This window comes from Oncorhynchus nerka, linkage group LG13, assembly GCF_034236695.1.
Source record: "Oncorhynchus nerka isolate Pitt River linkage group LG13, Oner_Uvic_2.0, whole genome shotgun sequence".
Classification (NCBI taxonomy): Eukaryota; Metazoa; Chordata; class Actinopteri; order Salmoniformes; family Salmonidae; genus Oncorhynchus; species Oncorhynchus nerka.
The window spans coordinates 87,072,935-87,090,733 of record NC_088408.1 but is presented as its reverse complement, the minus strand read 5'-3'; the positions used below and the strand labels follow the sequence as shown (position 1 = coordinate 87,090,733).

At 43.5% G+C, this 17,799-nt stretch overlaps 1 protein-coding gene across 1 annotated transcript in view; it reads left to right on the top strand.

The window, feature by feature from the left end:
- The window catches only part of LOC115140321 (growth hormone receptor-like), a 79,979-nt gene that overhangs the window by 16,307 nt on the left and 45,873 nt on the right, over window positions 1-17,799 (top strand). The window contains exon 2 of the mRNA XM_029678652.2: window positions 14,378-14,495. Coding sequence (XP_029534512.2) covers window positions 14,399-14,495 — 97 coding nt within the window. The 5' untranslated portion in view covers window positions 14,378-14,398. The remainder of the gene's footprint in view (window positions 1-14,377; window positions 14,496-17,799) is intronic.

The following is a 17,799-nucleotide window of genomic DNA, read 5'->3' as shown; positions in this document are numbered from 1 at the left end:
CTATGGGGTCTAGAGGTCGACCGATTATGATTTTTCAACGCCGATACCGATACCAATTATTGGGGGACCAAAAAAGCCGATACCGATTAATCGGACGTTTTTTAATTTTTTTAATTTGTAATAATGACAATTACAAAAATACTGAATGAACACTTATTTTAACTTAATATAATACAACAACAAAAAATCAATTTAGCCTCAAATAAATAATGAAACATGTTCAATTTGGTTTAAATAATGCAAAAACAAAGTGTTGGAGAAGAAAGTAATATGTGCCAATATGCAATATGTGCCATGTATAGGGTAAAAATGTGTGCCATGAAAAATATGTGCCATGTAAAATATGTGCCATGCAAAATATGTGCCATGTATAGGGTAAACATATGTGCCATGTAAAATATGTGCCATGTATAGGGAAAATATGTGCCATGTAAAATATGCTCCGTGTAAAATATGTGCCATGTATAGGGTGAAAATATGTGCCATGTAAAATATGTGCCATGTATAGGGTAAAAATGTGTGCCGTGTAAACATGTGTGCCATGTCAAATATGTGCCATGTATAGGGTACACATATGTGCCATGTAAAATATGTGCCTTGTAAAAAAGCTAACGTTTAACTTCCTTGCTCAGAACATGAGAACATATGAAAGTTGGTGGTTCCTCTTAACATGATACTTCAATATTCCAAGGTAAGAGGTTTAAGGTTGTAGTTAATATAGTATTTATAGGACTATTTGTCTCTATACCATTTGTATTTCACATACCTTTGACTATTGGATGTTCTTATTGGCACTATAGTATTGCCAGTGTAACAGTATAGCTTCCGTCCGTCTCCTCTCCCCTACCTGGGCTCGAACCAGGAACACATCGACAACAGCCACACTCGAAGCATCGTTACCCATCGCTCCACAAAAGCCACGGCCTTTGGAGCGCAAGAGGTTATAACTACTCCAAATCTAAAAGCGAGTGACGTTTGAAACGGTATTAGCGCACACCCAGCTAACTAGCTAGCCATTTCACATTGGTTACACCAGCCATTAGGCTGATAGGCTTGAAGTCATAAACAGCGCTGTGCTTGTGAAGAGCTGCTGGCAAAACGCACGAAAGTGCTGTTTGAATGAATGATTACGAGCCTGCTGCTGCTCAGTCAGACTGCTCTATCAAATCAGACTTAATTGTAACATAACAACACACAGAAATACGAGCCTTTGGTCATTAATATGGTCGAATCCGGAAACTATCATTTCGAAAACAAAACGTTTATTATTTCAGTGAAATACGGAACCGTTCGGTATTTCATCTAACGGGTGACATCCCTAAGTCTAAATATTCTTGTTACATTTCACAACCTTCAATGTTATGTCATAATTACGTAAAATTCTGGCAAATTAGTTCGCAAAGAGCCAGGTGGCCCAAACTGCTGCATATACCCTGACTCTGCGTGCAATGAACACAAGAGAAATGACACAATTTCACCTGGTTAATATTGCCTGCTAAACTGGATTAGTAGTTATAACTAGTGATTATGATTGATTGCTTTTTTATCAGATAAGTTTAATGCTAGCTAGCAATTTACCTTGGCTTCTACTGCATTCGCGTAACAGGCAGGCTCCTCGTGGAGTGGTTAGAACGTTGGACGGCAAGATTGGATCCCCTGAGCTGACAAGGTGAAAATCTGTCGTTCTGCCCCTGAACAAGGCAGTTAACCCACCGTTCCTAGGCCGTCATTGAAAATAAGAATGTGTTCTTAACTGACTTGCCTGGTTAAATAAAGGTATTAAAAAAATAGGAAATCGGCGCCCAAAAATACAGATTTCCGATTGTTATGAAAACTTGAAATCGGCCCCAATCAATCGGCCATTCCGATTAATCGGTCGACCTCTAATGGGGACAGACTATTTTCTAAAAGCGCGGAGCAGAAACTCAAAGATTATGGAGTAGAGTAAGCTGTCTGGTCTTGTTTGGTAGAGAATTGAGCGAGAGGTTAAACAGCAGAATCTAGAGGAAAGGGAAAGAAGTGAAGATTAATGGTCAATTAGAATGGGGCTACATGCTGGAGTAGGGGGGTTGGAGCGAGAGAGGGAGGGAGAATTTTCAGCACATTAATGTTTCCTATAAAAAGAAGCAGTGATGCAGTCAGTCTCTCCTCAAATCTTAGCCAAGAGACTGGCATGCATAGTATTTATATTATCCTTCTGATTACAATGAAGAGCAAGACGTGCCGCTCTGTCCAAGGCCAACTGCAGCTTAACTACAGTTGAAGTCGGAAGTTTACATACACTTAGGTTGGAGTCATTAAAACTTGTTTTTCAACCACTCCACGAATTCCTTGTTAACAAACTATAGCTTTGTCAAGTTGGTTAGAACATCTACTTTGTGCATGACTCAAGTAATTTTTCCAACAATTGTTTACAGACAGATTATTTCACTTATAATTCACTGTATCACAATTCCAGTGGGTCAGAAGTTTACATACACTAAGTTGACTGTGCCTTTAAAATAGCTTGGAAAATTCCAGAAAATGATGTCATGGCTTTAGAAGCTTCTGATAGGCTAATTGACATCATATGAGTCAATTGGAGGTGTATCTGTGGATGTATTTCAAGGCCTACCTTCAAACTCAGTACCTCTTTGCTTGACATCATGGGAAAATCAAAATAAATCAGCTAAGAACTCAGAAAAAAATTGTAGACCTCCACAAGTCTGGTTCATCCTTGGGAGCAGTTTCCAAATGCCTGAAGGTACCACGTTCATCTGTACAAAGAATAGTACGCAAGTATTAACACCATGGGACTACGCAGTCGTCATAGCACTCAGGAAGGAGATGCGTTCTGTCTCCTAGAGTTGAACGTACTTTGGTGCGAAAAGTGCAAATCCCAGAACAACAGCAAAGGACCTTGTGAAGATGCTGGAGGAAACAGGTACAAAAGTATCTATATCCACAGTAAAACAAGTCCTATATCGACATAACCTGAAATGCCGCTCAGCAAGGAAGAAGCCACTGCTCCAAAACCGCCATAAAAAAGCCAGACTACGGTTTGCAACTGCACATGGGGACAAAGATCGTACTTTTTGGAGAAATGTCCTCTGGTCTGATGAAACAAAAATAGAATTGTTTGGCCATAATGACCATCGTTATGTTTGGAGGAAAAAGAGGGAGGCTTGCAAGCCGAAGAACACCATCCCAACCGTGAAGCATGGGAGTGGCAGCATCATGTTGTGGGGGTGCATTGCTGCAGGAGGGACTGGTGCACTTCACAAAATAGATGGCATCATTGGTGATGAAAATTATGTGGCTATATTAAAGCAACATCTAAGACATCAGTCAGGAAGTTAAAGCTTGGTCGCAAATGGGTCTTCCAAATGGACAATGACCCCAAGCATACTTCCAAAGGTGTGGCAAAATGGCTTAAGGACAACAAAGTCAAGGTATTGGAGTTGCCGTCGCAATGCCCTGACCTCCATCCGATAGACATTTTGTGGGCAGAACTGAAAAAGTGTGTGCGAGCAAGGAGGCCTACAAACCTGACTCAGTTACACCAGCTCTGTCAGGAGTAATGGGCCAAAATTCACACAATTTCTTGTGGGAAACTTGTGGAAGGCTACCCGGAACGTTTGACCCAAGTAAAAAAAATTCAAGGCAATGCCACCAAATACTAATTGAGTGTATGTAAACTTCTGACCCACTGGGAATGTGATGAAAGAAATAAAAGCTGAAAGAAATAATTATCTTAAGCTACTATCATTCTGACATTTCACATTCTTAAAATAAGTGGTGATCCTAACTGACCTAAGACAGGGAATTTCTATTAGGATTAAATATCAGGAATTGTGAAAAACTGAGTTTAAATGTATTAGAGGTCGACCGATTAATTTAAATAGAGGTCGACCGATTAATCGACATGGCCGATTAATTGGGGCCGATTTCAGGTTTTCATAACAATCGGTAATCTGCATTTTTGGACGCCGATTATGGCCGATTACATTGCACTCCATGAGGAGACTGCGTGGCAGGCTGACTACCTGTTATGCGAGTGCAGCAAGGAGCCAAGGTAAGTTGCTAGCTAGCATTAAACATATCTTGTAAAAAATAATCAATCTTAACATAATCACTAGTTAACTACACATGGTTGATGATATTACTAGTTTAACTAGCTTGTCCTGCGTTGCAGATAATCAATGTGGTGCCTGTTAATTTATCCTTGAATCACACCTACTTCGCCAAACGGGTGAGGATTTAACAAGCACATTTGCGAATAAAGCACTGTCATTGCACCAATGTACCTAACCATGAACATCAATGCCTTTCTTAAAAATCAATACACAAGTATATTGTTTTAAACCTACATATTTAGTTAAAATAAAGCTCGTAATAAGGCTCGTATTTCTGTGCGTTTATTATATTATAATTAAGTCTATGATTTGATATTTGATAGAGCAGTCTGACTGAGTGGTGGTAGGCAGCAGCAGGCTCGTAAGCATTCATTCAAACAGCACTTTCCTGCATTTGCCAGCAGCTCTTCGCAATGCTTGAAGCACAGCGCTGTTCATCACTTCAAGCCTATCAACTCCCGAGGTTTGGCTGGCAATACTATAGTGCCTATAAGAACATCCAATAGTCACAGGTATATGAAATACAAATAGTATAGAGATAAATAGTCCTATAATTCCTATAATAACTACAACCTAAAACTTCTTAACTGGGAATATTGAAGACTCATGTTAAAAGGAACCACCAGCTTTCATATGTTATCATGTTCTGAGCGAGGAACTTAAAAGTTAGCTTTTTTACATGGCACATATTTCACTTTTACTTTCTTCTCCAACACTGTGTTTTTGCATTATTTAAACCAAATTGAACATGTTTTATTATTTATTTGAGACTAAATTCATTTTTATTTATGTATTATATTAAGTTAATATAAGTGTTCATTCAGTATTGTTGTAATTGTCATAATTACAAATATATATACCGTATATATATATATAAATCGTCCAAGTAATCGGTATCAGTGTCATGTCTGCTCCTGCTCCTCCTCCTCCTCCCTGGCGCTCGAGGGCACCTGGACTCCTTCACTTTGTTGATTACCCCCTGTCTGTTCCTTGGTTGTGTTCCCTGTGTCCGCATTGTTCCGTATTGTGTTTGTTATGTGCTCCTGTCCAGACGCTGTTCCTGTTCCGTTTCATGTTCATCAGCTAATAAACCTTCACTCCCCGTACCTGCTTCTCATCTCCTGCTTCGCTCCCATAACAATATGTGACAATTGGCTTTTTTTGGTCCTCCAATAATCGGTATCGGCGTTGAAAAATCATAATAGGGTGACGTCTAGTTAAAACACTGTTTCCCATGCTTGTTCATTGAACCATGAACAATTAATGAACATGCACCTCTGGTTTTGTCGTTAAGACACTAACAGCTTACAGACGGTAGGCAATTAAGGTCACAGTTATGAAAACTTAGGACAATAAAGAGGCACTTCTACTGACTGAAAAACACCAAAAGAAAGATTCCCAGGGTCCCTGCTCATCCTCGTGAACGTGCCTTAGGCATGCTGCAAGAAGGCAAAAAATTGCAATGTCCGTACTGTGAGACGCCTAAGACAGCACTACAGGGAGACTGGACGGACAGCCTATCGTCCTCGCAGTGCAGACCACGTGTAACAACACCTGCACAGGATCGGGTACATCCGAACATTAAACCTGCGCGACAGGTACATGGCAACAAGAACTGCCCGAGTTACACCAGGAACGGACAATCCCTCCATCAGTGCTCAGACTGTCCGCAATAAGCTGAGATAGGCTGGACTGAGGGCTTGTAGGCCTGTTGTAAGGCAGGTCCTCACCAGACATCACCAGCACCAACGTCACCTATGGGCACAAGCCCACCGGCGCTGGACCAGACAGGACTGGCAAAAAGTGCTCTTCACTGACGAGTCGCATTTTTGTCTCACCAGGGGTGATGGTCCAGCTTGACATTGCCACCAGCCATAATGCTCGTTCTGTGTGTGATTTTCCTGAAAGACAGGAATGTCAGTGTTCTGCCATGACCAGTGAAGAGCCCGGATCTCAATCCCATTGAGCACGTTTGGGACCTGTTGGATCGGAGGGTGAGGGCTAGGGCCATTCCCCCCAGAAATGTCAGGTTACTTGCAGGTGCCTTGGTGGAAGAGTGGGGTAACATCTCACAGAATGAACTGGCAAATCTGTGTAGTCCATGAGGAGGAAATGCACTGCAGTACTTAATACAGCTGGTGGCCACACCAGATATGGTTACTTTTGATTTGACCCCCCCTCTGTTCAGGGACACATTGTTCCATTTCTGTTAGTCACATGTCTGTGGAACTTGTTCAGTTTATGTCTGTTATTGAATCTTGTTATGTTCATACAAATATTTACACTTATTAAGTTTGCTGAAAATAAATGCAGTTGACTGTGAGAGGACGTTTCTTTTTTTGCTGAGTTTATATGATTGAATCATCAACATACATGGACACACAGGCTTTGTTTAATGCCAGTGGCAGATCATTGGTAAAAATAGAAAAGAGTTGCGGGTCTAGAGAGCTGCCCTGCGGTACACCACACCCTATTAGTTTGACATTAGAGAGGCTTCTATTAAACAAAACCCTCTGAGTTATATTAGATGGAGGTTGAAAAGCCTTTCAAAAGTTTGGGGTCACTTAGAAATGTCCTTGTTTTTGAAAGAAAAGCTATTGTTTTTGTCCATTTTTAAAATAACATCAAATTGATCAGAAATACAGTGTAGACGTTGTTAATGTTGTAAATTACTTTTGTTGCTGGAAACGGCTGATTTTTTCCCCCTCCAACAACAGGACAATGACCCAAATCACATCTCCAAACTATGCAATAACTATTTAGGGAAGAAGCAGTCAGCCTGTATTCTGTCTATAATGGAGTGGCCAGCACAGTCACCAGATCTCAACCCTATTGAGCTGTTGTGGGAGCATCTTGACAATATGGTACATAAGAAGTGCCCATCAAGCCAATCCAACTTGTGGGAGGTGCTTCAGGAAGCATGGGGTGAAATCTCTTCAGATGACCTCAACAAATTGACAATTAGAATGCCAAAGGTCTGCAAGGCTGCAAATGGAGGATTCTTTGACGAAAGCAAAATTTGAAGGACACTATTATTTCAATTAAAAATAATTATTTATAACCTTGTCAACGTCTTGACTTTATTTCCTATTCATTTTTCAACTAATTTCATGTATGTTTTCATGGCAAACAAGGACATTTCTAAGTGGCCTCAAACTTTTGAACGGTAGTGTGCATTATCTCAACAACCGGTCACGACGGGCAATAATACCAAAGGCTGCACTAAATCTATCAGGACAGCTCCCACATTCTTCTTATTATCACTTTCTTTCAACCAATCATCAGTCATTTCTGTCAGTGCAGTACATGTTGAGTGCCCTTCCCAACAGTTTGCTAAGAGATGGCAACAAGCTGATAGGTCTGCTGTTAGAACCAGTAAAGGCTGCTTTACCACTCTTGGGTAGCGGAATGACTTTGGCTTCCCTCCAAGCCTGAGGACAAACACCTTCATCTAGACTCAGATTAAATATATGACAAGTCACGATTGTTCGTTGTTGGGTTTTCCTGCCTAAGCTTATCCACTGTGCCAATGAATGAATCATAAAAATAATTGGCAACATCATGGTTTTGTGATGAATAAGCCATCTGATTTGATGAAAGATGGAGTTGAATATGTCTTTCTGTCCATAATTTAATTTAAAGTACTTCCATCATTCTTTGTATCGTTGATCATGGCTTCATAATACAGTTTATTCTTCCTTTTTGTCACATCATTTCTCAATTTGCAGTAAGTCAGCCAGTCAGATGTGCAGCCAGACTTATTAGCCAGTCCTTTAGCTCCATCTCTTTCATCCATACAGCTTTTCAATTCCTCATCAAGCCATGGAACCGTAACGGTTCAAACAGTCAGTTTCTTAACACGTGCATGTTTATCAATAATTGGAAGAAGCAAATGCGTACATTCATAAAGTGCAGCATTTGTATGCTCCTTATTTATCACCTCAGACCAATAAATATTTTTAACATTATCCAAATAAGAGTCACAGAAAAATATTTTGGATGATCTATACTATTTTAGGCCCAGCTTTTGGAACTCCACTATTTTGATCACTGCATCCAATGGGTATGGATACAGCTTTAGGACAAAGTTATACAACATGAGTACAAATTTGATCAATACGTGTGGATGATATTTTTCCTCTTGTAAATTCCCTGATAGGTTGATTTAGTTCCCCGAATCAGGCCTTCCGAGTAGTGCAGTGGTCTAAGGCACACATTGCAGTGCTAACTGTGTCACTAGTGATCCTGGTTCATGTCCAGGCTCTGTCGCAGCCAGCCACGCCCGGGAGACCCATGGGGAGGAACACAATTGGCCCAGCGTCGTCTTGGTAAGGGGAGGGTTTGGCCGGCAGGGATGTCCTTGTCCAATCCTTCTCTAGCGACTTCTGTGGCGGTTTGGCTGACACGGTCACCAGGTGTACAGTGTTTCCTCCGACACATTGGTGTGGCTGACTTCCGGTTTAAGCGGGCATTGTGTCAAGAAGCAGTACGGCTTGGTTGGGTTGTGTTTCGGAGGACACACAGCTCTCGACCTCTGAATTCGGAAGTTTGCATACACCTTAGCCAAATACATTTAAACTTAATTTTCACAATTCCTGACATTTAATGCTAGTAAAAGTTCTCTGTTTTAGGTCAGTTAGGATCACCGCTTTATTTTAAGAATATGAAATGTCAGAATAATAGTAGAGAGAATAATTTATTTCATCTTTTATTTCTTTCATCACATTCCCAGTGGGTCAGAAATTTACATACACTCAATTAGTATTTGGTAGCATTGCCTTTAAATAGTCTAACTTGGTTCATACGTTTCAGGTAGCCTTCCACAAGCTTCCCACAATAAGTTGGGTGAATTTTGTCCCATTTACTCCTGACAGAGCTGGTGTAACTGAATCAGGTTTGTAGGCCTTCTTGCTCGCACACGCTTTTTCAGTTCTGCCCACAAAATGTCTATGGGATTGAGGTCAGGGCTTTGTGATGACCACTCCAATACCTTGACTTTGTTGTCCTTAAGCCATTTTGCCACAACTTTAGAAGAATGCTTGGGGTCATTGTCCATTTGGAAGACCCATTTGCAACCAAGCTTTAACTTCCTGACTGATGTCTTGATGTTGCTTCAATATATCCACATCATTTTCCCTCCTCATGATGCCAACTATTTTGTGAAGTGCACCAGTCCCTCTTGCAGCAATGCAACCCCACAACATGATGCTGCCACCCCCGTGCTTCACGGTTGGGATGGTGTTCTTCGGCTTGCAAGCCTCTCCCTTTTTTCTCCAAACATAACGATGGTCATTACGGCCAAACAATTCTGTTTTTGTTTCATCAGACCAGAGGACATTTCTCCAAAAAGTACGATCTTTGTCCCCATGTGCAGTTTATGGCAGTTTTGGAGCAGTGGCTTCTTCCTTGCTGAACGGCCTTTCAGGTTATGTCGATATAGGACTCGTTTTACTGTGGATATAGATACTTTTGTACATGTTTCCTCAAGCATCTCCACAAGGTCCTTTGCTGTTGTTCTGGGATTTATTTGCACTTTTCGCACCAAAGTACGTTCATCTCCTTCCTGAGCGGTATGAAGGCTACGTGGTCCCATGGTGTTTATACTTGTGTACTACTGTCTGTAAACAATTGTTGGAAAAATTACTTGTGTCATGCACAAAGTAGATGTCCTAACCGACTTGCCAAAACTATAGTTTGTTAACAAATTTGTGGAGTGGTTGAAGAACGAGTTTTAATGACTCCAACCTAAGTGTATGTAAACTTCCGACTTTATATATATGTATATATATATATATATATCTGTGTATGTATGTGTGTGTATATATATATATCTGTGTATATATATACTGTGTATATACTGTGTGTGTCACGCCCTGACCATAGAGAGCCTTTTTATTCTCTATTTTGGTTTGGTCGGGGTGTGACTAGGGTGGGTAATCTAGGTTGTTTATTTCTATGTTGGCCTGGTATGGTTCCCAATCAGATGCAGCTGTTTAGCGTTGTCTCTGATTGGGGATCATATTTAGGCAGCCATTTCCCCACTGTGTTTTGTGGGATCTTGTTTATGTTTAGTTGCCTGTGAGCACTCCATAGCTTCATGTGTTGTTTGCTCTTTATTGTTTTTTGTGCTTTTCACAAATTATAATATTTGGAACTCATATCACGCTGCGCTTTGGTACGAATGTTCTTACGACGACCGTGACAGAAGATCCAACCACACCAGGAACAAGCAGCATGCTCAGTAGGAGAAGGTATCCTGGGCTTGGGAGGAGATCAAGGACGAGAAGATATCCTGGACTTGGGAGGAAATAATGGGAGGACACGAAAGCCTTCCTTGGAAGCAGACGCAAGGAGAGAAGAGAGGACAGCGACGCCGACGGTGTTCGCGGCCACAGAGAAAGCCCAAAAGACAGCCCCGATTTTGTTTTAGGGGGGAGCACACGGGGTGGTCGGCGGGGCCGAGAAGTGAACCAGAGCCAATCTGGGAGAAGATGGAGAAATTGGAGGAGAGAGAAATGAGAGAGTTGTGTTGGTGTCTGAGGCACGACATTTGCCCTAAGGAGCGTGTTATCAGTCTGATGCCACCTGAGTCAGCTGGGACTTTGCCCCCGCCCAGACAACGGGTCCAACCATGGAGCAGGACTGGACGCCGTGCCTGGACTGAACATCGGCGCAGAGGAAGGCTCCGGCCTTGGAGCGGGACTGGACACCATGCCTGGACTGGGCATCGGCGCAGAGGAAGGCTCCGGCCTTGGAGCGGGACTGGACACCATGCCTGGACTGGGCATCGTCGCAGGAGGTTCCGGACCGTCGCAGGAGGTTCCGGACCGTGGACCGTCGTAGGAGGTTGGAAGCGCTGGACTTGGGACCGTCGCCGGAAGCTCTGGACTGGGGACCTGAATTTGTTTCTAGTCATCTCTCCTCCTTCCTTCAGGTTTCTTCTTATTTTGGACTTTATATGGCGGTTGGCAACTAACTTTAGGTGTATTACCACCACCGACTGGAATGTGGACCTCAGTTAATCTTTCAATCACCCACCTGGGTATATGCTCCTAAAAACTGTTAGCAGTTGTTGTTATTCTTCAATAACACTGACCCCAAAGCAAATCAGGGGGAGAAAAATAGGTTTATTCAAAGAGAACAAATCATAGTTGTTATGCTGAGAAGTAGATGGTAGATGTTCATTCTTCCCTATCCTCAATGATTCTCCACAGAACAAAATACATTATGTAATTTTTAACCACCAACCCTAGCCTGTGGTTGACCAATTAGAATTTCTGGCAATAAAATTGGCCAATGGCCAAATAACAAGTATCCATAGTCAGGCTCAATGTATAGACTTTTCAGACCAATGAGATCTTGCCACATGTAGCTATGAGTTGTGGACTGAAATTCCTCCCATGTCTCTGAACCATTAATCCTTAAAAACAACTATTTCCATTGATCATTATTCCCTATTACAGAAAAAACACTTTCTATTGATCGTTAATTCCCTCTTGACCTTTAGTCCTCTGTGTTGTGTATTTATTCTTCGAGGAGATGGCACATGGGTATCTGCTCCTAAAAAACAATGAGGATATGGGAGAGGCTGTTCTTGCAGCGCGTTGAGCGCCACAAATATAATCCAGTACTATATTAGCGCCTGGCCACGCAGATGCTCGCAGACGCGCGTGTGCAGTGTGGGTGCAATGATTGAATAAAATGTATGTGTACATTTATTTTGCAACACTCTCGTACGCGAGCGATGTGGTCAACATGTAAGAATACATATATTAAAATGGGCTATTTTCATCCCTTTCCTTGGTAACTTCTCAGAGATAGACATAATATGGAAAATAACAAACAAATCAGTTGATGTGTGTGCGGGGGGGGGGGGGAGGGGGGGTTGAAACTATAAACCCATAGGCTTGGCTGTCTCATCTCTTCCAGGATTTTGAGAGGGAGGGTGGACAATGAGCCTGTCATAGCAAATGTAAGCAATGTCCCCACGCGCTCTGGCTGCTTTCATGGCCGGGATAAGTTATTTTCTCTTCTGGCGCACAGCTTCAGGATAGTCCTGAAACAGCAACAGGGATCTAGACAGTCATAAAACCGGGACAATCTGCATTCCCAGCCACAAGAGCTAACTGCGTCGCGGGCTACTTTCAAACCCTCAAGAAAACCCAGCTGGCTTGATAGGCAGCTAACAGTGGTAGCTAGGCTAGCTGCTACACCAAGCAGCACATCAGACCCTTGATCAGCAGGATCCCTGGACAGATGGCAGAGTGTGGCCAACCCTGTCGCGGGATCCAAACTCACAAGGTAGCTAGCTAGTAGCCAAACTTTTTCAGTAGAACACTTTTTCAGAGACTGCGAGGAGTGCGTTCCCCGAGGTGTGTGAGGTGCGTGAAGAAGGAATAGAGGGTGATAAACGTAGATGGTGAGAAAGAGGGAGCACAACTAAGTGGAAGGAAAGGAGTAATTGATTTTGGACTGAACCATTTTCTATGGCCAAACAAGTATCCCTTTTGCCAGATTCCTTACTTTTGAATCCCTGCCTTGTATATCTTGGCCTCCTGGCCTGTAAACACACACGCAACAGATGGGCTTTGACTCTCAGGAAGTGGTTTGTTTATATTACAGATATGAGTGAGCTTCCATGCCCCGACAAATTGAGACTGTCCTGAGGGCAAAAGGGGGTGCAACTCAATATTAGGACCACACTGTTCCTAATGTTTTGTACACTCAGTGTATATATGATTGAGCTCCTAATGCTTCTCAATGGACAGATCATATGTAGGATAACATTTGATACTTGTCACAAATGCCATACAATACATAAAAACATTTCAAAACCAAATGTAGCATATATGTAACCCATTCTCAACCTACTTTGCCTTGAAGCTGATACTTCAGGTCTATTTCAGTCCAATAGGTTTGAATTTCTAGTCCTTCCTGTTCTGCCGGTCTCTGCATTGTTGTCATAGGTGGCTTTGTCATAAAACACATCTTGGCCAGGTCGTTTTTCTAACATGGCCAGGTCGTTTTTCTAACTTGGCCAGGTCGTTTTTCCAACATGGCCAGGTCGTTTTTCTAACATGGCCAGGTCGTTTTTCTAACATGGCCAGGTCGTTTTTCTAACATGGCCAGGTCGTTTTTCTAACTTGGCCAGGTCGTTTTTCCAACATGGCCAGGTCGTTTTTCCAACATGGCCAGGTCGTTTTTCCAACATGGCCAGGTCGTTTTTCCAACATGGCCAGGTCGTTTTTCTAACATGGCCAGGTCGTTTTTCTAACATGGCCAGGTCGTTTTTCTAACATAGCCAGGTCATTATTAGATACTGTCATGAATACCCCACTTGGATAAATAGAGATTTTAGTATCGGTAGGAATATTAGTCTCTAGTGTCTACCCTAAGGCTTCTTGACCAGCCAGTCAGTCAGTCCCTTCTGGGTGGTACCTTCGGACAAGGTTGTGGCAAGAAACACCTATTATATCCACTTAGGGGTTACCAGAAGGTTCTGAAGACTTCTAGTTGACCCCAATCCAGTCAGATTTGGGAAGCAGTGCTCTAAATAGATGTTTGAAAGAGAGAGAGAGAGAGAGAGATAGAGACAGGGAAACAGAAAGAGAGGGGGGAGAGGGGGAGACAGACGGAGACAAAGGGAGAGAGACAGAGGTTGGCCTATATATAGGGTCTGGACTTGCCACATGTAGAATCTGTTCCCCTTGGTGAACCACAACCGTTTGTCAGTGTTGCTGTGTCACTACCACTCTGCCTTCATGAGAACTGCTATTTTAGTTTTAGGAGGATGGCACCGCACGGGACCACCTGGAACTGTAAAGGTTACAGTCAGCAACTACTGTATGATATCGAATGGATGTTTGCTAAGTCACTAAGGATAGGCCATTGAAGGTCAGCTTCATTATACATTGGAGTGCGTTTGAAATACAAAATGTATAGCAGGCATAAATATATATTATGGACGCGCACGCACACACACTACAAACACATTTAGTGTGTGTACACAAGGTACTACCTTGTGTACAGTAGTGTGGAGCGTCTCTGTAGCTGCTCGGATGTTAATTATGTGCTGTCCGGGGTTAGGTTTCACATAGGCCAGCTGAAAATAAATGTCAGTCACAGTTTGTGCTTGCAGGGCAGATAAGAGTGGAGAGGGGGGAAGGAAGAGAGTGCAGGGTAAAGAAGATATTGGCTCAGTATTTCACACAGGGATGTCATTGGGTAACATCGCTGACAAGTGTCTGTTTCTCTCTCTCCAGCAAAGGAAAGCTCCCCCTGTCATGGCTGCTCCATCCTTCCTCCTCCTCTTCCCCCTGGGTTTGCTGTCTGCTGTGAGATCAGCCTCGCTGATGGACCCTGGCTCTATGACGTCATCAGGTAGACTGCTACACCCCGTACCTTTTCACACACTCGTTTGTCTCGTCATGTGATTGTCAGCACTGTAGAGAGAATGTGATGTGTTGAAATGTATGACACACCTACTGTATCTGATTCCACCTACGGTAACTGACATTTATCTCTGACAACAATCATCTAACTTATAACACAATACTCCTTTTTTTCTAAATCGGATCTATTGCTCTTTTTAGTATCAAATCTTTAGCATGTGAACCGATGCCCTTTCTTGTTCGATCCAATATTGCACAGTCCAGGGCATTTACACTTATCAAATCTTATATCAGACAACAGTTGCAGAGTCCTGTGTTTGAGCACATGGGAAAAGGTTGTTGGTTGAGCAAACGGCAGCCTTTCCTTTTTCAGCCAGTCCGACTGCACCAGATCAATAGTGAAGGTAAATAGATTGAACTGGGCTGTGACAAAGTCCAGGGACAGGCAGACAGGATGGGTTACATGTTGACCTAACACAGCTCCCTCCATACAGCCAAGGAAAACATGCATTTTATATATTAACCACTACTACAAAGGACAAATAATATGTCAAACGTAATAAGCTATAGATATCATGAGTAAAGAAAATGGGGAAGGGAGCCCTAATTGTTTTGCTCCAGTAACCATGTAAATGGTGTCTCTCCTGAGTGGTGCAATCTAAGGGACCAAAATTCAGGAATGTCATATTCATGGCCATATTCTGTTGCCACATCATTTGTGAAACTATGCTCCGAGTCTCTGAGTTCAGAACATGGCGTTATAGAGAGAGATAGCTGGACCCGGAGTTGAGCGATGTCCTTGCAATGCACTGGCTGCTGCTCAAATGGACTCTGTCCATTGTAAGTGGGTTAAAGTGAACAGCTCTGGGCCAAGCTCTATTGTAGAAACTGTTCCCTCACATGATGTTTGGTCAATCTGTATGGAGTGATCTAGAATGTTTTGTCACTTACCATGAGCCTGTCTCCACTACTCTGGAATGTTTTTTAATTTGGTCTGGAGGACTCCAGTACATAATGTATCTCTCTGTGACCCTGTCTAACAGCACTCTCCATGGGGAGTCCTCAAGCCTCTCCTCATCCTCTCTTCCTCGCCTCCTCCTCTACCCAGAGCTCAGTGGTCCATAGATTATAAGGGCATAAACCTGGAGCACTCCCTTATGGATTAAACTGTAAAAGTAATGGGTCGCTGTTGGCCTGCTGGTGAAGATTTAATGTTGGAACACGTCTTTGGCAGGAGTTGAGAACTCTCCCCTGAGTCATCACACAGGGATCTCTCTCCCCTCTCTCACATGAATACCTGGGTGGTGTGGCCTCTCCCCTCTCTCACATGAATACCTGGGTGGTGTGGCCTCTCCCCTCTCTCACATGAATACCTGGGTGGTGTTGCCTCGCTCGTCTCTCACATGAATACCTGGGTGGTGTGGCCTCTCTCCTCTCACATGAATACCTGGGTGGTGTGGCCTCTCCCTTCTCTCACATGAATACCTGGGTGGTGTTGTTTCGCTCGTCTCTCACATGAATACCTGGGTGGTGTGGCCTCTCCCCTCTCTCACATGAATACCTGGGTGGTGTGGCGTCACTCCTCTCACATGAATACCTGGGTGGTGTGGCCTCTCCCCTCTCTCACATGAATACCTGGGTGGTGTTGCCTCGCTCGTCTCTCACATGAATACCTGGGTGGTGTGGCCTCTCTCCTCTCACATGAATACCTGGGTGGTGTGGCCTCTCCCCTCTCTCACATGAATACCTGGGTGGTGTTGCCTCGCTCGTCTCTCACATGAATACCTGGGTGGTGTTGCCTCGATCGTCTCTCACATGAATACCTGGGTGGTGTGGCCTCTCTCCTCTCACATGAATACCTGGGTGGTGTGGCCTCTCCCCTCTCTCACATGAATACCTGGGTGGTGTGGCCTCTCCCCTCTCTCACATGAATACCTGGGTGGTGTGGTCTCGCTCCTCTCTCACATGAATACCTGGGTGGTGTGGCCTCGCTCCTCTCTCACATGAATACCTGGGTGGTGTGGCCTCTCTCACATGAATACCTGGGTGGTGTGGCCTCTCTCCTCTCACATGCTGCAAACACTTATCGCTTCCAGTTTACATAAACTTCTGATAACTATTTAGATAACGACTGGCCATCATGATGTGTCCAAAATTCCACCTTATTCCCTATGAAGTGCACTACTTTTGAACAGCCCTATGGGGAATTGGGTGTCATTTGGGATGTAGTCAGACACTGAGCAGTCTCCGGGAATATACTTCCGGCGCCGACAGAGATGGCCGCCTCGCTTCGCGTTCCTAGGAAACTATGCAGTTTTTTGTTTTTTTACGTGTTATTTCTTACATTAGTACCCCAGGTCATCTTAGGTTTCATTACATACAGTCGAGAAGAACTACTGAATATAAGATCAGCGTCAACTCACCATCAGTACGACCAAGAATATGTTTTCCGCGACGCGGATCCTGTGTTCTGCCTTACAAACAGGACAACGGAATGGATCGCATGCAGCGACCCAAGAAAACGACTCTGAAAAAGAGGGAAACGTAGCGGTCTTCTGGTCAGACTCCGGACAAGGGCACATCGCGCACCACTCCCCAGCATTCTTCTTGCCAATGTCCAGTCTCTTGACAACAAGGTTGATGAAATCCGAGCAAGGGTAGCATTCCAGAGGGACATCAGAGACTGCAATGTTCTCTGCTTCACGGAAACATGGCTTACTGGGAAGACGCTATCCGATGCGGTGCAGCCAACGGGTTTCTCCACGCATCGCGCCGACAGAAACAAACATCTTTCTGGTAAGAAGAGCGGCGGGGGCGTATGCCTCATGACTAACGAGACATGGTGTGATGAAGGAAACATACAGGAACTCAAATCCTTCTGTTCACCTGATTTAGAATTCCTCACAATCAAATGTAGACCGCATTATCTTCCAAGAGAATTCTCTTCGATTATAATCACAGCCGTATATATCCCCCAAGCAGACACATCGATGGCTCTGAACGAACTTTATTTAACTCTTTGCAAACTGGAAACCATTTATCCGGAGGCTGCATTCATTGTAGCTGGGGATTTTAACAAAGCTAATCTGAAAACAAGACTCCCTAAATTTTATCAGCATATCGATTGCGCAACCAGGGGTGGTAAAACCTTGGATCATTGTTACTCTAACTTCCGCGACGCATATAAGGCCCTGCCCCGCCCCCCTTTCGGAAAAGCTGTCCACGACTCCATTTTGTTGATCCCTGCCTACAGGCAGAAACTTAAACAAGAGGCTCCCACGCTGAGGTCTGTC